This window comes from Trichosurus vulpecula, chromosome 2, assembly GCF_011100635.1.
Source record: "Trichosurus vulpecula isolate mTriVul1 chromosome 2, mTriVul1.pri, whole genome shotgun sequence".
Taxonomy (NCBI): domain Eukaryota; kingdom Metazoa; phylum Chordata; class Mammalia; order Diprotodontia; family Phalangeridae; genus Trichosurus; species Trichosurus vulpecula.
The window spans coordinates 331,061,459-331,086,976 of NC_050574.1; the positions used below are offsets into that span (position 1 = coordinate 331,061,459).

Sequence of the window (25,518 nt, forward strand, 5' to 3'; positions counted from 1 at the left end):
GATCTGGCACAAACAGTTTTGCAAAGTAAGTAAACCAGTCCCTATGTTCCTAAGCCTTAGTCAGAAGGGGTAGTGAGCAGAAGAGCTAGAGATAGAATTAACAATCTATCTAACAATTAACAAAATATCTATATAATCTATATAATAACAGGCCTTAGAGATTACCCAGTGTACCTCTTTGTTTCACAGATGAGGAAAGTAAGACCCAGAGAAGGGAAATGATTTATCCAAGTTACGTGGAACAGTTAGACTGGGCCCGGAGCTGAGAAAACCTGAGTTCAAATACAGCCTCAGACACTTAGTGGTTATGTGAACCTGGGCAAGTCATTTAATCTCTGTCTGCCTCAGTTTCCTTAACTATAGATTGGGGATAATAATAGTACTTATATCCCAGGGTTGTTGTGAGGATCAGATGAGAAAATATTTAGGAAATGCTGTTTCCTTCCTTTGTTCCTTCTTTCCTTCCTTCCTCCCTAGCAGCGGAGCCAAACTAGAACCCTGAATTTGTGACTTTCCAATCAATGCTTTTTCTTTGATAGACGGCCTCACTTGGTAGGCCTATTAAGGACATTATGACACATCCTTCATGGTCCTAGGCATGTGTCCCTTTGCCCCCCTAGTAGTGTTGCTCTAGAACCAAGTTAGCCTTTGTCTAGAAAAAGTAGGGTAGGAATGCCTTTCATGCAATCTAGACCTTTTGATTTCTTAAAGGCATAAGAAATGGCATCTAGGGTGATCTCTCTCAACACAGAGATGCTCCCATGGCTCATTGTAGGATAGGTGCCTTCACGACCTCATTCTCAAAAGATAAGGGGCATGGATTTGGAATCGGAGGAGTTGAAATCAAATCTTGGCTTGGCCACTTATCTCCTATGTGACTTTGGGCAAGTTGCTCACTTTCCTTGAGCCTGGGTCGGACTAGATCATTTCTAAGGTCCTTTCCAGTTCTAAATCTATGATCTGATTACAAACTTCCCTTTAATTTTTAAAGAGGTAATACTTTAATGGATTTGTGATCTCATCAATGTGGGTGCTCCTTTTAGCAGCACAGACTGCCATCCATCCCTCCACCTTTTTTAGCTTGTATTGATTCCTGCCCCTCTCTTCCCATAAATTCTAAGGGGGTAAGGTGGGATCTATCCAACAGGCTAGCAGAACTGCCCTGGGTCTTTAACATTACATGGGTGGGTACCAACACAGCATGTGGACTATCCATCTATTACACACTGTGCTTACTAACTGGCCAACCACCTTTTCACTCATATATCTTTTTAAGGATATATTTTATAATAATTCTCATGTGCCATTAATTATTGGTAATAAGCTACCACCTATTTATAGCTACCATTGTCTGGACAACAGGCATCCTTCATCTGTTTGGTTTTTACTATCTGGATTGTAAGGTAAATTGTTAATATTTTTTCCAATTATGTGTAAAAACAGTTTTAAACATTTGTTTTTTAAAAATTTTGAGTTCCAAATTATCTCCCTCTGTCCCTCCCCACTCCCCACTCTTTTCTGAGGCAGCAAGCAATTGTGCAGGACAGGTAACTGGGCAATGCTTTCCACAGGCAGGGCCAAGCCTGAAGTCAGGAGGGATCATCTTCCTGAATTCAAATCTGGCCTCAGACACTTCCTAGCTGTGTGACCCTGGGCAAATCACTTAACCTGGTTTGCCTTAGTTTCCTCATCTATAAAACAAGCCAGAGGAAGAAATGGCAAACCGCTCTAGTATCTCTGCCAAAAAAACCCTAAATGGGGTCACAAAGAGTCAAACACGACTGAAAAATGAGCAAACAAAACAAATTAATGGGCAGTTGTACAAAACATATGTCAGGCAAATTCTTAAGTAATTCTTAAATATCTTATTTAGGAGGCTCCACACTATTCTAGGGCAGAGGTGGGGAACTCAGGTTACCCCGAGGCACCAGGGGTGATGTGATCAACATATTCTCCTCCACAAATAGGAGCATCCAGAAAAATCCATCAATAGGGACTCTCTCTCTTCCATTTGAACTCACTGTGACAGTGATCAATGCCTTTAGGGAGCACACATCTCCCTGGTGTATGTTTTATTTGATGTGAACAATCAAAAGATTGAATAAAATTCTTTATTGTTGCAGCAAGGAAGCTTACATTTACTTAAATTAGGCATCAAGGGCACTAGATGGGAAGGCAGCCTTAGGGTTGCATTTTGCCCTATTGAATCAAACGCTTTTTAAAGCTGAACAATAAGCACAGTGATCTTGTATCCTCTGTACCTTTCAGTTAATTGGATAACTATAAAGATGTGCAATTGAGATGTCCATTTGGCATTTCCCCCTCTGTTATCTCGAGAATTGATCTTTTGTGGAAATTTATGGCGCTATATTCCATTGATTTATCTAAATTCATAATGAGCCAATTTGCAACAAGTACATACACTTCTCTCCTCTCCTATTTAAAAGGCTTCCTTCTGTTACACAATGAACTTGGAACCGAGATATAAGAGGTGCCTCCTGGAGGACGATTTTGATTCAGATGACTCGGCTCTATTACTTTCTACCTGTGTGATTTTGGCCAAGTCTCTTAACCTCTCTTGGCTTCGGCTTCCCATTCTCTACAAAAGAGGGGGTTGGTCTAGATGACTTATAAGGTTTCTTGTAGCTATTAATCTCTAATCCTAAATCCACAATCATCCTATTTATGGACCTGGCAGCTAGATGGCTGAGTAGCCTATAGTCATTAAGGCCTGAGTTCAAATCTGTAAATTTGTAACATGAAGGAGCTGAACTCTCTGCTGCTAGGGTCCCCTCCAGCTCTAAATTTACGATCCTGTATAAATACATAAAAGATGTGGCTCACATCTATTTCATACTTTCAGATTTACAAGGTGCTTTCCTCACAACAATTCTCTAAGCTAGGTGGAGCAGTGGATAGAGTGCCAGGTCTGGAATCAGGAAGACCTGAGTTCAGATCTAGCCTCAGACACTTAACTAGCTGTGTGATCCTGGGGAAGTCACTTAACCCTGTTTGCCTCAGTTTCCTCATCTATAAAATGAGCTGGAGAAGGAAATGGCAAACCACTCCAGTACCTTTGCCAAGAATACCCCAAATGGGGTCACAGAGAATTGGACACGTTCAGAGTCATCATACTGTTGTCTTATGGTTAGTTAGCTCATGAATTTTGAGTCTGATTGACTAATAAGAAAGAATCTTGTTCATATCTCGCTACAGAAAGGTGAAGAGTTGGGCAAGAGACGAGGAGGCCAGAGTCATAGGAGCTTTTTCTCTTTGGTGTTTTGGCACCCACTAATCTTCCCATCCCAGTTGGAATAGTGCCCAGAGGTGCCACAGTGTCGATTTAAAAAAAACCATGGAGTGAGAAAACTGAGGTGAAAGGTTCCCAAAGATGTACATAGTTACAGGCACTATATCCCATCATACTTTTCAGAAAATTATAGACATAACAGGAAGTAAGCTGCAGAAAGAGAAACTGATGCTGCCTCCCTTTCTATTTCTTTTGAAACACGGGCAGACTAAGGGGGTGATTTCAGGTGAAGGGATTCTCTCAGGTACAAACCCTAGATGTCTGTTCTGATAAAGAGAGGATGGGTTCAAGCTGGAAATTTGAGGTTGGAGAATGAAAAAGGTTGGTAGTGGGTTAGTTTGGGGCAAAACAGCTTGGGAACAGTATAATTTGGGACATATGACCTAGAGTTCTTAAATGAGTTTTTTGTCTTCGTTTTTGTTGCTGTTTCTGTGTATCATGTGTCTATGGTTTCTAGAGCCTTGGGACCTGGATAGTTGGGGTCTAAAAGTGGGTAGAGATGCAAATGTGCATGCAGGAATGGATATGAGGCTGGGCCTGGGATGTAAGGTGTTTCACTGGATGGTCACCTCTCCAGAGGATGAATTACTGTAGGTAAAGGGATGAAGAAGGTAACATCAGTCGCAAAGGACCCTATGGAGTATTCTGGTGGAGGTGTCGAGATTAGGACTCACAATGTAGAGTAACCATGTTGAGTAAGAGAAAGAAAGCATAAGGAATGGAATTAAACCTCACTGGCTTTTAGCCAATCACCGAATACTTTGCTCCTATTTCTCTCTGCCTAGCCCCCAATTTAATAGTTTGCTTGCTTCACTTGTGTATCCATCTCAAAATAGGATTTCATAGTATTCTAGAGGAAGAAGAGAACTCAAAGGTCATCAAGTCTCACTCCCTGCCCTATACGAGAATATTTCTAGCAAATGACTGTCCCGGATTTTCTTGAATACCTCCCATGACAGGGAGCTCACTATCTCATCAAGCTCAGTCTTAGGTATTCAAAAATGCTTTCCATTGAGCTAAAATCTGCCTCCTCATAGCATTTATCCACCAATCTTAACATCCTTTTCCATAGTTTAAGAAACACATTACTCCAAAGAAATGGTAGAGGTAGAGTGGATAGATAACTGAATAAAGAAGACTTTAGACACTTTTACTGGCTGGGCTACCTTGAGCAAGCCATTTAACATCTCGGTTTGCTCATCTGTAAAAGGGGCATAATACTGATTATAATATTTACTTCACAGGGTTGTTGTGAAATTGAAAGGAGATGATGGACGTAAAGCTCTTTTCGAATCAAAAAGGGCTCTATAAATGTCCATTATTGTGACTGTTATCATCGTTACACAATAGCCCTCCAGATGGCTGAGGACAGAAGTCATGTTCCCCATTTAACTACACACCTCGGTCCTTTAACCAGTTCTTTGATGACCTCATTTGAGTGTCTCAATGTGACATTGTGTTAGAATTGTCTAGAGAGAGAAAGACAAAGGCCCGGCTCTGGAGGGCTCACAGCCTGGTGCTTCCCAGCAGCTGGATGATCTCTTTTGGAAGGCATGCACGTGTGTGTGAGCACACGCGTGCACACACACACACACACACATTACATAGTCTCTCTCTATACCATTAATATGATTATATTTTATAATTATAAAATATGCATAAATAAATATAAAATTATAATTACATTAATATTAAGGATTGGTTAGAAGTCCAAATCAGAACAAAAAAAAAAAAACAACAAATGACAGAGATGCTTTTGAAATAATCACTGAAATATAAGATGTTGGCACAACAGGGCCATGAGGGATTGTTATTTTATGAACAAAGAGTTTCATATATATTTTTAAATTAGGAAAATCATGGGACTTACACCTGGAACCAGCTCCAGACATTACCTGGTCCAACTCTCTTTCATTTTTACTGAGGAGGAAAAAACTAAGGCTCAGGCAAACGAAATGATTTACCCAAGGTCACATAAAGCAGTCAATGGAAGAGTCTAGATTCAAACCCAGACAGATCCTCTGGACCTAAAGCCTGTGCTCTTTCTACTGAGCCGCACTATCTCCCTAGCTCTGGCTGCAATGTAGTTCACAGTGAATAAAATGCCAGGGTTGTAGTCAGGAAGACCTGAGTGGAAGTCTGACCTGAGACACTTAATAGCTGTATGACCCTGGGCAAGTCACTTAACCCTGTTTGCCTAAGTTTCCTCATCTGTAAAATGTGCTGGAGAAGGAAATGGAAAACCACTCCAGTATTTTTGCCAAGAAAACTCCAAATGGGGTCACGAAGAGTTAGATACAGCTGAAAACAACTGAACAACAAAACACAGAGAAAAAATATGTGTGACTAGAGACCAATTCCATGTACCACATTCAAACCAATATCATTTTATCCACTAAGCATTTATTAATCATGTACTGTGTGCAAAGAGGTACAGAGTCAAAATAAACAATAGTTCCTGTCCACAAAGAGCTTACATTTGTTCTATCATCTGGATTGTACAAAGCCATTATAAAAAGGCACAGTTTTCAAATTCGTCCTCTTTCCTTGTTCATTCACCCCATGCCCTGGTTCAGGTCCTCATCACTCCTCACCTGGCCTATAGCAGTAGCCTCTTAATCTTGCTGTCTCGAGTCTCTCTGCTCTCCCATCCATCGTCCATATAGCTACCAAAGGGTCATTTCTAAAGCACAGGTCTGACCATGTCCCTCACCTGCTCGATATGCTCCCTATTACATCTAGGAGCAAAATCAACCTGATCTGTTGAGTGTTTAAAGCTCTACCCCCCAAACCTGGCCCTGGCTCACCTTTGCAGGCTTATTATACAGTTATACCTTGCACATTGTGGGGGTTAAGGGCATGGTTTCTCACCGCCTGCGCAATCTAGAAAAATCCATGTAAAAATATTTGGTCCTCCCTTCATACTAGAGAAGTCTGAATTTTTTCTTTTCCTTTTATGAGGTATTTACAGTACCTAATTGTAAATTTGGTCAAAGTATTTGGTCGAAGGCTCTGTGTCATCTGCTGGCCTTCACATGTCTGTGACTTCCACAAAACTCCCCAAAAATTCCTATTTAATTTCTTATGCTGACCCAAAACCTCAGTGGGGAAAGTTATGATGTAGAAAGGATAATTGTAAATTATTCCCTTTCTAGTCTCTATGGTCCAGCCAAACTAAGTGTCTTGCTGTTCCTCGAATAGGACACTCAATTTCCTGTCTTTGTGTCCTTGCCCAGACTGTCTCCAGTCTTGTTATGTACTCCCTCCTCACCTTCACCTCTTAAAATTCCTTGTTTCCTTCAAAATTCAGCTTAAGAGCCATTTTCTACATGAAGACTCTCCAGTCTCCCACCTTCTCCTCTAGTCCAATTACCTTATGCACATCTTAAATCACTTCCCCCTTATATAATGTAAGCTCTTTGAAGGAAGTCTTGTTTTCAGTTTTGTTTTGGAATCCCCAAGTACCTAGCATAGAGCCTTATGAAAGAGTAGGCACTTTAAAAATGCTGACTGATTGTTTCCTGCCTTGTTTCTTAAATAAATAAGCCTCTCCTTTTAGGTTGACACAGAAAAATACTCAACTGTTATATCAACTAAGTAAGTACTGACAAAATACAGAAACCCACTCTATGGTATTTATCTCATATATACTTGGACCTTTCACTAAAATCCTGCTAGTGACTCTGGGTTCTCAAATGCTCTAGTGTCAGAGAACAAACTCTGATGATATTCTAGCTCTGAGCAAAGGTCTAGCAGTGATCTCAGGCCCAGCCCAGCTAAGTCCATAATGGCTCATGGTCAGAGGAGTGACCAGCCACCGGGTGATTTTTTTTTTTTTGCAATTTGTTGATTTGACACAGCAGCTCATGACAATATCTAAGGCACACAAGGCTTGAAATCTGCCTTCTAATAAAATGTAAGCTTTTTGAGGGCAGGGACCTTTTTGTTTTTTGGCTTGTATCTATTACTCAGAAATGGCACAGCTCTTGGTGAATTAATGGCTACTTGATAACCACTTTCTGAATTGGAGAATTCGGCTTCCACACTTAGGAAATCATAGGCTCTTTGATGTACATTCCAAGCAGAAGGACACTTTAGAATCAGGGACAAAGGCGAGGGAATAATTGGGGTTAGAGAGTCAAGAGAGCCCACAAGCAATTATAAATTCAGGCAGGGCTGTGTCACTCACATTTTACAGTCAGAATCAGCAGGGTGGCGAATCTGGCTGGCTCTCTCGGAGTTATCCAGCAGAGCTGGAATAAGCCCATCTTCAGAGTATTACTGGGCTGAGCCCCATTCCACCCCTTAGTTACTTCTCCCTCAAATTTTACAAACTGAATCTGGTCTCTTAGGAAATCTCATCCCCAGGAAGGCCACCCACCCTCACCCCTCTTTACCCCAAACATAGCTGAAAACAGCCCAACTCTAATTTCATCATCTCACTGTTCAGGCTGGTGTCTCCTAACAGCAGGATGGGGTCTAAATTTAGTCCTTCCCACCTTCCTAGGGAAGAGAGACCGGGAAACTAGCTGCTCCAGGATAGCCACAGACATTCTGGCCACCAGAACTCTCAGATGGAAGGGCTAGTTGGTGGTTAGGCAGAAAGTTAAATCGGGAAGGGGCTGGGTTTTGCGGGGGAGGGGAAAGAGTGGAGATGGGAAGAGAGGAGGAAGAGTAAAAGCTACAAACCATGAAAAAATCAAGAAACTAGAAGTTAAGAAATCCCCGTAATACAAGAAACCTCAAGAGCCTGTCTTCTTCCTTGCCTTTAGATGGGACTCAACCTGAACAAAAATGTCTTTAATTTCTAAAGGTACCTCTTGGTTATTTGTTCTGCATTTTATTTTATTTTTTATTTTCATGTTAGTCATGTTGTAAAGAAGAAGTAGAACCAATAGGAGGAACCATGAGAAAGAAAAAAAAAAGAAAAAGCAAATAGTATTCTTCAATCTGCATTTGGACTCCTTAGTCCTTTTACCAGATGCAGATTGCATTTCCCATCTTGTTCTGCATTTTAAATGGTGACTTATGGGATTTAGTTTTGCATTTAGATCAATTTAGAGCAGTGGAATTGATGGAGTTTAGTGTTTGAAATGATATTAAATAACATTTAGTCCACCTTCCAACACAGTACAGGAATCTCTTTAAGAGGATCTAGCAGCTGTCCTGAAAGAAGGACATCTAGGCTCTGCTTAAATACTTCCAGTTGACAGGGGACTCACTACCCAACTCTAGTGGCTGACAGTTCTTTATAACCAGCTTGCCTCTCACTCTCTTTATGCTCATCATAGGGTTGGGTTTTTTTTAGCATCTTTCCCCCCATTTCATCCCTAAAAGCTATTAGTGAGAGACATTCAGTATCAGGGACTTTAGAGGTCATCAAAGAAGGGAGTGAAAAGAGCAGTGGCTCAGGAGTCAGAGAATCTGGGTTCAAATCCTGTTAACAAGGTAATCTGGGCAAATCACTTATTCTCCTAGGCCTTAAGTTTCTTCTCTGTATCAATCAATCAAAAAACATTTATTAAGCACCCACTATCTGCTAAGTGCTGGGGATACAAAAAGAGACAAAAGACAATCCTTGCCCTCTAATGGGAGCGACAACAAGCAAACAAATATGTATCAATAATATATACAGGAGGAGAGGGAAGGCACTAGAATTAAGAGGGTTGGGGAAGCTTCCTATACAAGGTAGGGTTTTAGTTGGGACTTAAAAAAAGCCAGGGAGGTCAGTAGTAGGAGCAGAGGAAGGAGTATGTTGTAGCATGCCTGTAGGCATGGCAGACAGCCAGAGAAAATGCCTGGAGCCAAGAATTGGAGCATCTTGTTCATGGACCTGTCAGAAGTCCCTGGATTGAAGAATACATGTCAGGGAGTAAAGCATAAGAAGATTAGAGAGATAGGAAGGGGCTAGGTTATGGAGGACTTTGAATGCCAGAGCATTTTATATTTGAACTTGGAGGCAATAGGGAGCCACTGGAGTTTATTGAGTAGGGTAGTGATATGGTCAGATTAGTTAGCTTCTGAGATCTTTCCAGTTCTAGATCTATGATCCTATCATCTGAGGTCCTCCAGACACTCCTGATTTCAGATGACAATTTAATCAAGCCTCAGAGCACCAAAGATGACTAAAGATACAAAATCAATCAAGAGTGTGGCCTAACTATCCATCTAGGAACTACCAAGTGGATGAAACCATCCATTGTTCACATTATGTGAGAGAGACAAACCCATGTCCATAAACACAAACACAAACACACACACACACACACACACACACACACACACACACACACACACAGAGATATGAACTGGGCCCAGAACTAAGCAGAGCTGCAGGTTGGACTAACAAATTATGTAGTGCTTCTAAGGACCCCAAGTTTCTCCCTGAAACAAAGTCTATTCCATTAACATCCATTTTCTTCCAATGAGTTATGCTGCATAGCTGTCTGTCATGACACGCTTTGGTCTTCCAAGATTTAGTGCCGTAGGTTAAGAAAAAGGCAATGAAGGAATGAATGGCAAGTGTGAGGACACTATAACACATTACTAGCTGAGAATTATACCAGAGAAGTTTTGTGAAGGATGTCAGAGATATTTAGAACCAGAAAAGGAAGTGAATTGGTCATATAGTGAGAATGAATGATAAGAAATGGATAGCCCATATACTCCCTACAATGTCAAGATGTGAAGGCCAAGGCAAAGTAGATAGAATGCCAGGCCTGGAGTCAGGAAGATCTGAGTTCAGATCTGGCCTCAGATACTTGCTAGTTGTGTGACCTTGGGCAAATCACTTAACCTCTGCCTGCCTCAGATTCCTAATCTGTAAAATGAGGATGCTAATAGCATCTACTTCCGAGGGTTGTTGTGAGGCTCAAATGAGATAATATTTGTAATGCTCTTAGCACAGTGCCTGGCCCATAGTAGGTACTGTATAAATATTGGCTATTATTTCTATTTTATTGAAAAGAGTCAGGCAGGGTGAGAAGGCATATGTTGATGTCAAACACCCTTGCTTACCAGAGGAGTAGCCATAAGCTCTGCCAGAGTACTTTTTATTCTGTCTCCCTGCATACTCCAGAGATCTGGGAGGACTGGGATGTACAGGGGAGCAGTTGTATAGTGCGCTCGCTGCCCCTCTGGTTTTGCTCATGATGTTCTACCTGTCTGGGATACCCTCACTCCTCTCTACCTATTTCAATCCAAATTGTGCTCTAAGGCTTATTTAGTTCCTTCTCCATGACCTTATCTTCCCATGACCACTCTAGAACTTCTCAGGACCCAGACAGACCTTAACGCTCCTCACTTAACACTCAGTCATGTGCTGCCTTAGGAGACAGCTTCAAGAAGCTATGTGACCTTGAACAAGTCACAAGCTCCTGGAGTCAGGCTGGCTAGCTGCAAAGTGAGGGAGTGGGGCGACATCATTGTTAAAAATCATTTCAACTCCAACATTCTTGGATTCTATTTTTGTCTCAAGTTTATTTACATCTGTCATTGCTAGGTTTTCACGTGTTTATGTAGGATCACAAGATTTGGAGTTGGAAGAGCCCTTAGAGGTCATCTACTTCAACCCCTCATTATGCAAATGAGAAAACTGAGGCTGGGGAGGGTGGGCAAAGGGAACTACCCAAAGTCAGACTACATAAGGTAAAAGCCCAGTCATCTAAATCCAGAGATTCTTTTATGACACCATCTCCCTAATTAGACCAAAGGTTTATTGAGAAGAGAGACCTTTTTTTTGTTAATTCTGTATGCCTTTACATTGTGGCTTAAATAAAGGAACTTCTCAATAGGTTGATTGAGGTATGGGATCCTCAGGACCATGCCGTATATGAAAGAGCATGACAAAATGGGATTCCAAATGGATTTGGAGTTAAATGACCCAGATTCAAATCCTGCTCCTGCCTCTTCTGATCTCTGTGACCTCAAACAAGTCACCTCCAACCCCCTTTCAATTCTAAAGTTTTATGATTCTGTGATCTGGGATTTAGTCATGGTCTCTGATGGGGAACAAAGGTCCGTAGCTAAAAAGGACCTAGGAGGTAGTCTAGTCCAACTCACTTCCTCATTTGATATTTGATACTACACAGGGCTGGATACTTGCTACCTTATCAGGTCAGAACACTTGACCACTCTACACAAGATTATTTCAATCCCAAACACCAGTTCATGGGCTAAGAATTGGAGACGTGGAACTTGATGAGATTAACAAAGTTTTAAATTGATGTTTTCACAAGAGATGACAGCGAGAGCCAAAGAGAGCAATGGGAAAGATCTATGAAGTCTCTCCTTCAGTACCCCAAACCATGTACTCCCCCATTCAACGATCCTGCCCTCCTTCGAGACTCACTCGATGCACTTTTACTGCCTGTCTCCCCTGCGTGTAAAGCTCTCCCTCATCTGTACCTCGGGCTTCCCTGGCTTTCTTCAAGTCCCACCTAATAACTCCAGCTTCTACAGGAAGCCTGTTCTGATCCCACTTAATTCTCTTGCTTTTCCTCTGTTGATTTTTCTTCTAATTCATCCTGTATATAGCTTGAATGCACGTGGTTGTGAGGATCAAAAGAGAAGGTATTTGTAATGTGCATAGTACAGTTCCTGGCATATAAAAATGCTATGTAAAGTTTATTCATAGTGTTATTAGTTGTTGGCATGTTGTCTCCTCCATCAGACTGTGAGCTCCTTGAGAGCGACAACTGTCTTTTACCCTTCCTTGTATCTGCAGGGCTTAGCACAGTGCCTGGCACATAGTAGGTGCTTAAAAATGTTCATTGGCTGAGAGGATAGACATTTGTATTACGGCTGAGTCTGGAGGACATGGGGATTAGGAGTTTGGAAGGGGCAATGCTTTTCACAGAACCTTAGAAGATGTGAATATTCACACTTGATACACCTAAAAGCTAGGCACCCTTACCTCATCATCCCCATAGAGGCCAAACACCCAGCTAGCTCCACCGTTACAAAGGTTAGAGATCCAATTCACAGCATTGCCTATTCATAAAGGTCTAAGCAAATTGGGGAGACAGCAGGATATACTGGGGAAGGCCTTAATTCAGGAGTCAAAAACCCTTGGGTTGAACCCTTGCCTCTACTGCTTACTACCTGTGTATCTGAGGACAAGTTGTTGTAGATGTTGTTCAGTCATTTCAGTCGTGTCTGACTCTTTGTGACCCTATCTGGGTTTTTCTTGGCAAAGATACTGGAGTGGTTTGCCATTTCCTTCTCCAACTCATTTTACAGATGAGGAAACTGAGGCAAATAGGGTTAAGTGACTTGCCCAAGGTCACACAACTAGTAGTGTCTGAGCCGGATTTGAACTCAGATTTTTCTGACTCCAGGCCTGGTGCTCTATCCCCTGAGCTACCAAGGCTGCCAAAGACAAGCTATTTCATCTTATTGATTTCTGAAATGAGGTGGATTGATTGGGGAGAGGAGGGGGTACAATGGAGAAGAGTGATGGTTTGATAATCAGAGGACATGAGTTCATATTCCAACAGTACCACTTACTACCTAGGCACCTGTAGGTAAGAATTCATTTACTTTTTCTGGCATTAGGTACCTATCTGTAAAATGAAAGGGTTGGACTAGATGATCCCTGGGGTTCCTTCCAGCTTTGCTTCTAGGACGCTCTGGAACCTGTTGATCTCTAAGGTCCATTTCATAGCTAAAAACCTTTGGACCTGTGAGGTGGGAATGTACTACTCTCACTGACACCATGAGCTTGGGATTTGGAGAGGGGGAGTATAGGTGGCTGCTGTTCTCCCCTTATCCTGCTTTCATTCCATTTAGGTCACAAGTGACGGGAGGGAAATTAAGGGCATATGAATGGTGCAGTATATATAGACCACATTGACTCAAGCCAAAAGTCCTTCCTGCAGAAGGATGCCTGGTGAGATAAAGCATAAATGAATAACACTTTTTTTAAAAAGGCCCCCAATATACCAGAGAGGGAACGTGTTTTTCCGTCTCCACACCTTTCTCCCAACCCCCTAGGAAGAACCTAATTCATCATGACATTTAACAGGGAAGACGGGAGGGCGGGGAATGGGGACAAAGAAGGAACATTGCCCGGGTTTGAGATGGAGCAGAAGTCAGGAAAGAGGAGAATGCTTAGAAATGCTTTCTAGCAGTGAGGTTCGGCTCTGTGTTGTCAAGAGCTGGAAGGCATCCCCATTCCTGGCAGACAGAAAGGCCTCTGACTTGAACACAGCCTAAGAAGGGCAAACTGAAAGCAAACTGATGGGCAACTATGCCAGCCACCCAAATAGAGAGGTTGGCATCTGTCTGGGAATGGAAGGGAGTTTTACAAGGTACCTGGCTCATGGTGGAAAGGGTTTCCCTTCCAGATTAGCTGTTTCCTCCTGGATGTCATCAGGGAGAGCGCAAAGAATGCCAAGGAACCTGTTTGGTGGCTTTGATCTTTGCTCTTTGACCTTGTTGGGCTGACTTGGCAGCTCCCTCACCTTCCAGGTGTAACCACAACTCACTCTCCTTCCAGGAAGCATACCTGAGAGTCTGTTGATTCTGACCATGCACTAGAAGAGCTACTGAGGAGGACGGAGAACAAGCTTCTGCCTCTCTAATCTTTTAGAGCAAGTATTCTTACATAGGGGTCTTGGAACTTGTTTTTCAAAACCTATTTTGACAACAGTCTTTGAATATAATTGGATTCCTTGGAAATCCTACATGTTTTACTATACAGTTATCGCTTGCACATTGCAGGGTTTGCCACGATCTGGAAAATTCTCATAAAATTTTTTGGTTCTCCCTTCATACCAGACAAGAAGAAATTGTGTATATTTATGGTATTAAATGATAAGATACGCAGATATACAATACTATACACATATTTTATGCGTTTCTGAGTTTCTAAACTTTTTTGGTGTCATCTGCTGGCCTTCATGTGTTGTCTGTGGCTTCCACAAAACAGACCCCAAATTCCCATTTAATTTCTTATGTTGACCTGCATTATGTGGAAACGACAATGGGGAAAATTGTGATGGGGAAGGGATAACTGTATACACCTAAAAGCTGATGATTCTGAGAAGGGGTCTTTGGGCTTTACCAGTCTGCCAAAGTGGCTATGAACCGAAAACAAACAAACCCCAAAACATTAAGAACCCTTGTTGTAAGGGCATGCTCCTGGGCCTCCCCCAGAAAGTCCTTTCTTATGAGACAATGTCCACAAGAGATCTCCTGGGAAGCATCATGGTGTACAGTGGATATGGCACTGGACTTGGGGAAGACCTGAGTTTAAATCCCACTTCAGATACTCACAAGCTGTGTGACCCAGGACAAGTCACTTAACTGCTCTGAGTTTCAATTTCACCATCTATAAAAATGGATTCAATGACTTCTAAGGGCTCTTCCAGCTCTAAATATATAGCCCTTTGATCTTATCATCCCTTATAGCTAGTCATGGTTCACCTTTCTTTTTCTAGACTTCAGTGGCTATCTAGTGGTTCTTTCCCTGAAGCCCTACCCTTCAAAAAAAACAAACAAAAAACAGAACATGCATTTGATTTATCATCCTATTTTTCTACTTGCTCTCACAAACCAACTCCTAGGGGGAAACGGATCCACTCATTGCTTTCATCTCTCCTTTCATTTACTTCTAAATCTCTCACAGTCTGTCTTTCAAACCCATCCCTCAGTACGAATTGTCCTCTCCAAAATTAGCAGATGTCTTAATTGCTAATCTAATGCCCTCTCCCTAAGTCATCATCCTTTTTGATCTCACTACAGTATTTAACATGGTTGGAGACTCTCTGGCTATTCCTGAAGACTCTCACCTGATTTGGATACTCCTTTTCAAAGCCTATTCCTGCATCCTCCTCCATATCCTGCCCCCTAACTGTGGTTGTACCCTAAGGCTCTATTCTGGGCCCTCCTCCCTCTATACTCTGTCTCTTGGTGACATCAACAGCTCCCAGGAATTCAGTTATCATCTCTCTCCAGAAAACTCTCAGGTCTATATATCCAGGGCTAGCCTCTCCCTTGATCTCCAGTTCAGGAATGTCCAGTTCAGTATCACCGGTGTTCTATTCGAACATTCCCTTGAACATTCCCTACCAGATGTCCCATAGGCACCTCAAACTCACATGTCCAGAACAGAAATCATTCTCCCCCCTTTCCCCCCATCCCACCTCAACCCTCTCCCTATTTCTGTCAAGGGCCTACCCTTCTTTCAGTCACATGGGTTGGCACCCTGGCAGCTATCCTTAAGTCCATGCTCTTACCCCATATACCCAATCATTTGCCAAGGCTTGCCAACTCTACATTGGTAATATCTATCCCAAGGCAGCTAGGTGGCAAAATGGATAGAGTGCTGGACCCGGAGTCAGGAACACCAGAGTTCAAATCTGACCTCAGACACTTATTTGCTGTGTGACCTTGAGCAAGTCACAACCTCTGTTTGGCCTAGTTTCCTCAATTGTAAAATAGGGAAAGTAATAGCACCTACTTTGCAGGGTTGGATTAAATGAGATAATATTTATAAAGTGCTTAGCACAATTCCTGGCATGTAATTTTTTTGGGGGGGAGGGGTTGGGTCATTTATCAGTTGTGTCTGACTCTTCGTGACTCCAGTTGGGGTTTTCTTGGCAGAGATACTGGGGTGGTTTGTCATTTCCTTCTCCAGCGCATTTTACAGATGAGGAAGCTGAGGCAAACAGGGTTAAGTGACTTGCCTAGGGTCACACAGTTAATAAGTGTTTGAGACCAATTTGGACTCAGGAGGAGGAGTCTTCCTGACTACAGGCCCAGTACTCTGTGTACTTTGCCACCTAGCTGCCCCTGCCACATAATAGGCACTATATAAATGCTTGTTCCTTTCCGTCTCCTCTCCTGTACGTTCACACAGCTGCCTCTCTAGACTTTCATTACCTCTTTCCTGGACTATAGTCTCCTAGTTGATCCTTCTACTTCAAGCCTTCTTCCTCCTCCCTCCAAACTATCCTCCATCGAGCTGCCAAACTCCCTGCCAAACAGAGCTGGCTGTGCTGCTGTCCTGCCCCAAATGCTCCGGTGTCTCCCTATTACCTCTAATATCAAACCCAATCTCTGTTTAGAACATAAAGCCCTTCCCAGTCTGGCCCCAGCTGACCTTTCCAGGCTTATTACATAGCAACATCGACCCCCATGTATTTTATGGTGCAGCCACACTGGCCTGTTAGCTGATCCTAAATGCAACATTCTTTCCCTTGGTTCCATGGCTCTACAATGGCTATCCCCTACACCTGGAACGGACTCACCTTGGTTTCCTCAGATCCCCTAGCTTCCTTTAAAATTCGGTTCAAGCCCCTGCCCCCCCCCCCGCCCCCACAGACAAATCCTTTTCTTATCCCCTTAATTGCAAGCATCTCTCTCCCTGACCCCCACACCTTTTCATTTATCAGTGTTCATGTCGTTCCCCTAATAGATGGAAGAGGGCAGCTAGGTGGTGAAGTAGATAGAGTGCTGGGCCTAGAGTCAGGAAGACCTAAGTTCAAATCTGGTCTCAGACACTTACTAGCTGTGTGACCTTGGGCAAGTCACTTAGCTCTTTTGCCTCACTTTCCTTATCTGCAAAATGAGCTGGAGAAAGAAATGGCAAATCACTCCAAGATCTTTGCCAAGAAAACCCCAAATGGGGTCTTGAAGAGTCAGACACGACTGAATGACAAGAACAAAAATGATAGATGGAAATTACTGGCTTAATTTTTGTCTCTGTATCCATGTCTGGCACAATAAGGTTTACTAAATGCCTGCTAATTTACTGATGGATTGCACATGGGGGTTTTAAACCAGGCTAAAGGACAAACACAACAATAACAAAAGAAAAGAGAAGCAGACACAAGCAAGCAAGGTCAACATGGTCAGTCCAATGCCAGCCACTGCAAGAGTCTTAAGTGTCTCCAGTCTAAGAAATGGAGGAAGAAAAGTAGCTGTCCTCAGAGGGGCAGAACAGGGGCATTTTCCTTCCATCTTATCATCATTCCAGATCTTTGGCTCCCCAGTGACAACTTCCACAGCTTGTAGACACATTTGGGGCAGCTGTGCAAGCAGAGACCACTTCATTGATTAGGGACTTTGCAACTCTGTCCCATGAGTGGGTGTAGAATGCTCGACAGCAAGTGCCTAGTGGGGCTTTGTGTGTCCTCGTACAATCTGGTCCCTTCCTATCTTTCCATTTTTCTTACACCTTATTCTCCGCAATTTACTCTTTGACCCAAGAGCACTGTCCCCCTTTCTATTCCTTGAACATGACACTGTATCTCTCAACTCCATGTATTTCCTGGAGATGCCTCCTATGCCTGAAATGCTTATCTTCCTCATCTCCACTTCCGGGCTTCCTTCAGGTCTTAGCTTAAAAAAAAGCAACCCTTTTTACAAAAAGCCTTTTCCAATGCTCTTTTATACTAGTGTCTTCTTTCTAGGATTGTTGTTGTTCAGTCATGTCCAACCCTGTGGACCATAGCACACCAATACTGTCCAAGGGTTTTCTTGGAAAAGATACTGGAGTGGTTTGCCATTTCCTCTTCCAGTAGATTATGGCAAACAGAGGTTAAGTGACTTGCCCAGGGTCACACAGCTAGCAAGTGTCTGAGGCAGCATTTGAACTCAGGTCTTCCTGATTTCGGGCCTAGAGCTCTCACCACTGAGCCATCTAGCTGCCTGCCTGGTACATAGTAGACATTTAATAAATACTTATTGACTTGACTAGAATGTACTCATGAAACATTTTTGAATAAAAAAGCCTAATGAAGTTTGCAGTTAAAATAAGGTAAAATAAATTTTTCACTGGCTTCTTACATCAGCAAAGGGGAATTCTTCTAGAACAGTAAAAATAAAAGGCAGGAGAAAATACTATAAGCCATGACTACAACAATGTAAATAAAAATATCATTAAAAGTGAGATGAACTCTCAGTAACTGAAAAACCAGTGAATGTCCCAGAGAATATAAATGCTGGCTACAATTCATTGTCTCTGTTTACCAGAGGAAGACACTGAGGCTCAGAGAGGTTAACTTGACCATGGTCACATGGAGCTAATAAGTGTTAAAGGTGGATTTGAGCCCAGGCCTTCCTGACTCTAGGCCAAGGTTATGTCCACTTTGCCAACATGCCTCTCTATCCATGACTATTGACATTATGAGTGACTGTGAACCCACTGGAGATCACAAAGGAATGAGTGTTCTTTTTGCTTAGTGGCTGAACTACTTCAATTCAGGTCAGTCTCCACTACCATTATACTTCTCACTTCCCTCCATTCCATTGAATACTCTCTAGGTACAGAGTCCTTAACTGGGCAATTGGAGGACTGGCAATGGACCTTGCCCCAGCAGGGCTTATGACTTACGTGGGTGGGAAGACAGGACAGCTATAAATGCCAAAGTTTTAGAAGTATTTATAAAGCAACATACATAAACAAGCTGAGAAAGGCAATGGTAAGGGTCCATGGTGTTATTCAGGCAACATTTCCTGGAAGAAATGAGTTGATGACAAGCATGCTAGACCAGCTACCCCTCTGAGCACTGTCTTTCAGAGCCAGAGCAAGAATGAGGTGAGAGGCTGTTCAGCTGCTCTGTCTCAACTGTCCCCTCGATGATCCCAGGCTGTGACTGCTGCCCCCAGGGTGCTCCAGGCCTATTGTCTTTAAGTCTTTCCAGGCACCCCAGACTGTTGGGATTTTTCTCTTAAAGACAAATAAGAAAACTAGGAGTGACCTACTTCTCCTAGCTTGTCTGAAAGTCTAGCTGGGCAGAATGACCCTAAAAGTCCAACCATGAGTGCTGTATCAATGATTAATCAGTCATCAGACATGGGCTGACCATTATCACACTCATGTGGCCTTTTGTCTGCCTTCTAACGGAGGCTGTTATAACCCATTTATTTGCTTCCTCCCCAAATACCTGTTCCCTCCCCACCCTCTGTCAGCTTTTATGCCAAAGCCAAGCAGAAATTCTCACCTTTTATCAAACTCTTTTCCCAGGAGATTATTCACCCACACTCTGGAGGGGAGGAGAAACATATAGAGAAGTGCCATCTTCCTCACTGTTTCTGGAATTTCTTGGACAGTCAAGGTCAACTGAAGCAAATCTCTATTTTCCTCACAATTGCAACTTTATAGCCCTTGTAAGTGATGGCACTACAGAGCTGAAAGAAGGCAGTATTTGCCCTAAGCTATATCTGAAGGAGAGAATGGCAGAGTGGATGAAGGGTGAGCCTCAGATTTAGAAAGATCCAAGTTTACATCCTGCCTCTGATGCATTCTGAAGTGGGAAAGGGTCCTGGGTCCGGGTCGGATAATACATGCTCAATGTCAGATTCTTTGATTTACCACCTGTGTGACCTTGGGTAAATCTGGGCCTCAGTTTCCTCATCTGTAAAATAAGGCAGTTGGACTAGCTCATCTCTTCTGACTCTAAATCTATGAAATAAATGCTAAATGTCACTTAACCTCTCAGCTTCCCAAGCAATCCTCTAAGGCCAGAGGGTGAATTAGGAGAGAGAAGTGCCTACGCTATATGAAATCACAGGTTTAGTCCTTCTCCACCAAAAGGCAAGGATTAGAAACCCCAGTCCTTGTGTTATCAGAGGCTTGGAGCTTTCACTAACATGTACTTGACCTAATTCAAAATAAATACCTGCAAGCCAAGGAAAGAAGAATTATTTGGCATTAACAATCTGCATTTAGCCCCTCACTGTCCTCTTTACAGCAGGGGAGAATGGGCGTGTGATATTGCACATACCATCTGACACCTTCGATGTATTGATCAATTTTTCTGAACTGTTTTCTTCCCCCTCCCCCTCAAAAAAAAATCTTTGTTCCAAGGGATGGCTTACTAGGTAGGGAAAGGGAGAGGAATATCTTAGGATAGTAAGGTGATATAAAAATGAAAGACAAAAATAAGATTAATGTGCATTTTAAAAAAGCAACATTAAAAAGATCTCTTACTAACACATGTGTTGTCCTTGTTTACCTTAGCAGTAGAAGGAAGGAAATGAGCATTTATTAAATGCCTCCTATATGCCAGGCACCATGCCAGGACCTCATTTGATCCTTATGACAACCCTGAAAGGTAGGTGCTATTATTATTCTCATTTTACAGTTGGGGAAACTGAGGCCAAGATTGGTTAAGTGACTTGTCCAGGCTCATACAGCTGGTAACTGAGGATAGATTTGAATTCAGGTCTTTCTGACTCCAAGCCCAGCATTCTATCTACTAGAATACTAGAACACCTAGCTTCCTTTAGGTTGGCATCATAGATTTAGAGCTGAAAGGGCCATCAAGGGTCATCTAGTTCAACTCCCTCCTTTTACATGTGAAGAAATGTAGCCTAGCAAAGTTAGGTGACTTGCTCAAGGTCACACAGCTGGCATCAGAGATAGGATTCAAATCTGGGTCCCCTGACTTCGGAGTCTCCTTGCTTTCCAGTGAACTAGGATAGGAGCCCCATCATCCAAGTGGAATTAGTTATAGCAGTCCTGAACACACCTCATTTTCTTACATTTTTTAATTTATTTTTTTTCAAATTTTTAGTTTGCAACACTCAGTTCCACAAATTTTTGAGTTCCAAATTTTCTCTCTCTCCCTCTCCCCCACCCAAGACAGCATGTAACTCAACATAGGTTCTACATATATCTGCATGTTAAACTTATTTACACAATAGTCAAGTTGTAAAGAAGAATTATAACCAATGGAATGAACCATGAGAAAGAAGAAACAAAAGTAGGAAGAAAAAAAAGAGAGAGCAAATAGTTTGTCTCAATTTGCATTTGAACTCCATAATTCTTTCTGTGGCCGTGGATAAGCTTTTTCCATCATGAGTCTTTTGGAGCTCTGAACACACCTTATGAAAGTGAATCAAGCTCAAGGCTGGGTGTGGAACTCAGCCCAAGCTTCTTTCTCATCACTCTATTCTCTTTTGTACAAAAGCTCAGAAGACAATTAAATCCCCAGTGTCAGGAGCAAGTCCAGCAATACTCCCCTGAAGAAGCCACCTTCTTCCTTCCCTTGATTCACTTGGCCTGGGGACCAGCCCCACTACCTTGATAATCAAGTTCCTCCAGGGGCAGGTCTAGAGTAGGCAAAGTGAGTCACTGATTTCTATGGCCAAGCAGAGACCAGAGACCCTAGACCTCCCTGCTTAGCACTTGGAGTCTCCAGTGCTCTCTCTCTTTATTTATTTATTTTAAAAAAAGGCTCTTCAAATTCAGTCTGTCAGACTAGAACAACTGGTTCACCTAAAAGGGAAGAAAGCTAGCTCATCGCACAAACAAAACTGATGGACTGGAATGACCCTCCCTGAGCTTCTCTTTTTCCCAGGGTCTGTCATGTACAGTGATTATTTCTTTTTTAAAAAAATTTTTTGGGGAGGAGGCAGGGAAATTGGGGTTAAGTGACTTGCCCAAGGTCACACAGCTGGCAAGTACATCAAGTATCTGAGGCCAGATTTGAACTCAAGTCCTCCTGACTCCAGGGCTGGTGCTCTACTCACTATGCCACTTAGCTTCCCCTACAGTGATTATTTCTTAACTGAGAAGGAAGGGATCATCTATCTTAGGGGTGGAGGTCCTCAAGTTCGGCCCTTTGACTGAATCCAAACTTCACAGAACAAATCCCCTTAATAAAAGAAGTTGTTCTGTAAAGCTTGAACTCAGTCAAAAGGCTGCACCCAAGGACAAAATGGCCTCAAGGCCAAAGGTTCCCCACCACTGATCTATCCAGTTCAAACCCCTTATTTTGCAAATGAGGTGACTGAAGTTAAGTGGCATGCATAGCATTGTACCAGGCAAGCTGGTGGAAGAGTCAGGATTAGAACTCAGGTCTCCAGAATCCTAGCAATCATAGGACCATAGATTTAGAGCTGGAAGGGGCCTTAGAGGCCATCTAGTTCAACTTGCTTATTTTATGATCTTTCCACTACAACATAAATGACCTTGCACATATTCGTATTGTGTAAATGTTCTGTATATTGTTATGTGTGGAAATTGTTTCTCTCATGGAGTGCAAGCTTGTGAGGGCAGGGGCTGTTTTGTCTTTTTTTTCCCCTGGGGGAAGAGGAGAAAGCAGGGCCTGGCACACAGTAGGCACTTAATAAATACTTGATTGATTAGGCTGATAATATACACATCTTTCCCATTAAGGCTGTTGTGCTGAGGCAGCAAATAACACCATCAAGATTTTGAAGGAGGATCAAGCTTTGCAAGAGACTTTCTTATCTTTTCAATCGGCTTCAAAATTGAATCTTAGGAGATGTACTGATAGCAAGTAGTCACCCTCCTCATAGGGCCATGCCAAGAAATATCTAAGGACTTTGCATTCCTGCTCTCTTTCTCCCCGACCCCCGATTCAACACTCTGCTCTCTACCTACCCCTCCATCTGAAGTGAGTTAACCAATACAGGATTTCCCCATCCCCCCCAGAGTGGTGATCTAACTAAGTAGGGCTGCTTTCCCCTTCCCTAAAGAGACAGGCACGGTGTAATCTAATAACCAGAAGCCCTAAAGCCTGTGGAAATGACTGGGAGTGAGCTGGGGGAAGGGCAAAGAGGAGGCCACCTTATCTATACTTTCCCTTTTCTAAAGAGAGCCTCTTCTAGGGCTCTTCCCCAGCAACGTGAGTGACTCTGACCTTTGTCTCACAAAACTTCCTGGAGGGCTGATTTCAGGCACTGGGAGACAGGGGCCAAAAGCCAATAGGAGAAAGCCCTTTATCAGCTGCTTGACCAGGTCTCCCCTTAACAAAGGGTATTCTCAGCAGGAACTCCCATGGGCCCGTCACCTACTTTCTACCCCAACCTTTCTACTCGTTGAGGGCCTTAAAGAAGCATCAAAAAAAAAAGTAGAGAAAAGAAGGAAGGAAGGAAAAAAGGAAAGAAAGAAGGAAAGGGAAAAAAAGAGGAATTTACACTCAATGAGGGAATGAGACCACAGGACACTTTTTCTTTTGAGCAATCATGATTGCTCATGTAGACTACATCTGGTCTGAAGGAGGGCAGCTGTAAGGGCTTTAGATAAGAGCCACCAAAAAATCTACATTCTGGATTTTTACAGGAAGCCAACTCCCTAGAAACGATGTTTTGGAAGCTCTCAGACTGGCAGGGCAGCTTCTGAAGGAAACTGATCAACTCGGACCCCAATGGATATTCTTTCTTCCCCTACTCCTCAACATTTTCCAAGTTTCTCTATATGCTTTCCCCTCCCCCAAAACACACAAATTCCCTTTCAAACCTCTATTCACACTGTTGAATCTCTCTTAAATCAACAGTGGCTCTTTCTGAGGTTTCTTTCCCTTTATTGAATTCTAGACTTTACCTTCCTATAAACTGCATTTTAGACCCTTTTGATTGAGTTAATGGCAGATGCGACTCTGAGGTTGTGAATGGCAAACTGGGGGAGGGGAATGCTTGGAATTTGTCTTATTTCTCTTAAGACTGTTTAGGATGGAGAGATTCTTAGGCTGACTTTGGAAAGGGAAAGACAACCTGGAAATGCAAGACACACTGAGGTACACAGATACTCAATAGTTCTTTTAGTTCTTGCCAATAACTCTTCAGAGAATCTTTTTTGTTATAAAGTTTTTTTTTTTCAGTTACAAAGTTATTTTTCTTTGTTACAAAGGAGAGTTCAATTTTGAGGGCTAAGAAGTGGCAAAGGGTGTATTTCCAGAAACGACCGTATGGTAAAACCAATAGGCATCAATAAAACATTTTAAAGATTTAAAAAAAATACTCTCCATCAAAAGAATTATAAATCAATAGAAAAGGAAAATTTGTATCTCGCCGGCAATTCACCACCAACTGAATTAGGTGTTACAAAATGAAAACGAACAGCGGATAGCAGCATTTATTGATTCTAATTGGCCAAGAATGTTGCAGTTAGTTTCATAGTAGTATATCAAAAGGAACACACCAACAAACAAAACCCAATAACCTTCTCTCAGGCTATGGGGCTCTCCTTGACTACTCTCCTACTTTGCAGGAATACTTGGTAGGATCACGTAGCTTCCTCCAAGCCTTCTCAACATCCTCAAAATGAACAGAATATAATTAAATACAGTCTCGATTGCGCTCTAGGAGAGTTCTCAAGTTAATTAACAAGCCGAGTTCAGCCCGGGTACTGCAAAATAGCAGCAGCCCTACCGGGACCTGTGCCCCATTAGAAAACTGTCGCTTGGACAAAAATAGTTCCCGGTGAGGCGACAAGTGTCAAGCACATTCCTGCAGTCCAGAGTCATATGCTAAATCTTGAAGTTTGGATCCATACGCAAATGAGCGCAGAAGAAGAAAGGCGCCTTTCACTCATTACTGGAGTCCCTCCCCACTAGCTGACTGGGCCCCAGAAATCCAGAGAGGAACGCATTTCACTAGCGGCAGCTTCCCAAAGTGGGGGGACCCGGGGGGGGAGGGAAGAAGCTAAGTTTCAATACCACCTACAGGGCATTCAATTAGGGAGCCAAACCGAGGATGAGTGCTAAACACGCCCCTCACCCTTCCCCAACCTCTGCTCTCTGCCCGTCCAAGCCCCTTCCCCAGATCCACTATCCAAGTATCTTCGCCCCACAACACTAGCGCAGCACAGCTCAGCTAGCAAAATCGAGACCAGCCCTCCCCACCCCCTTCTCCAAACCCTGGGTTTGCTCTCACCTTTGCACGGGCAGCAGCAGCAGCACTTTGAAAGAAACCAACCCACCGCAGGATATCGGGAATAAGGACGCTCGCCCCCCTTCATACTGCCCCCCACCCCCTAGAGCGCCTGCATGGCAGGGGGCCACAAGCCAGGACCCGGCACAGCCGGAGACAGCACAGAGGAAGCCTGGCCGGCGGGGAGCCAGCTCGCACTCCCTCTCTCCCAGTCTCCTCGGCCACTCTGACTTACAGGGAAAGTGAGCCAGCCACCTTTGGGGAGAAGGGGAGGAGGCTCGGGAGAGAGAAGGGGAGGGCCAAGGGAGCAGGAGGCGGAGCCCCAATTCCAGCTGTGCGGGAGTAGTCTGCCAGGGACTTGTCACTGAACCTTATGCAACCGTTGGCTGTGACTGTGGCTGCAGGCACCCGCAGCAGGGGAGAAGTGCCGCGGGTCCATGGATAATTCAAGGCCCTTTCTCCACTTGTCCTATACCCAGCCCCAACCCATTAATCTACCGTTGTAGGGGTTAGGATAGAGAGCAGTACATCAATTCTCCATTCCAGCACATTTAGGACTATAGGATTTCAAAGAAGGA

The 25,518-nt window shown here is 43.1% G+C and overlaps 1 protein-coding gene across 4 annotated transcripts in view; it reads right to left on the reverse strand.

Moving 5' to 3' along the window:
- The window catches only part of KALRN (kalirin RhoGEF kinase), a 182,230-nt gene extending 157,010 nt beyond the window's left edge, over positions 1-25,220 (reverse strand). For 2 of the 4 annotated variants that reach the window (XM_036747491.1, XM_036747489.1), the window contains exon 1: positions 24,944-25,028. In XM_036747491.1, coding sequence (XP_036603386.1) covers positions 24,944-25,028 — 85 coding nt within the window. Of the gene's footprint in view, positions 1-24,943 lie in introns of all 4 variants that reach the window. The other 2 variants (XM_036747492.1, XM_036747490.1) reach the window with 2 other exon arrangements.
- Between the last annotated feature and the right edge of the window lie 298 nt (positions 25,221-25,518).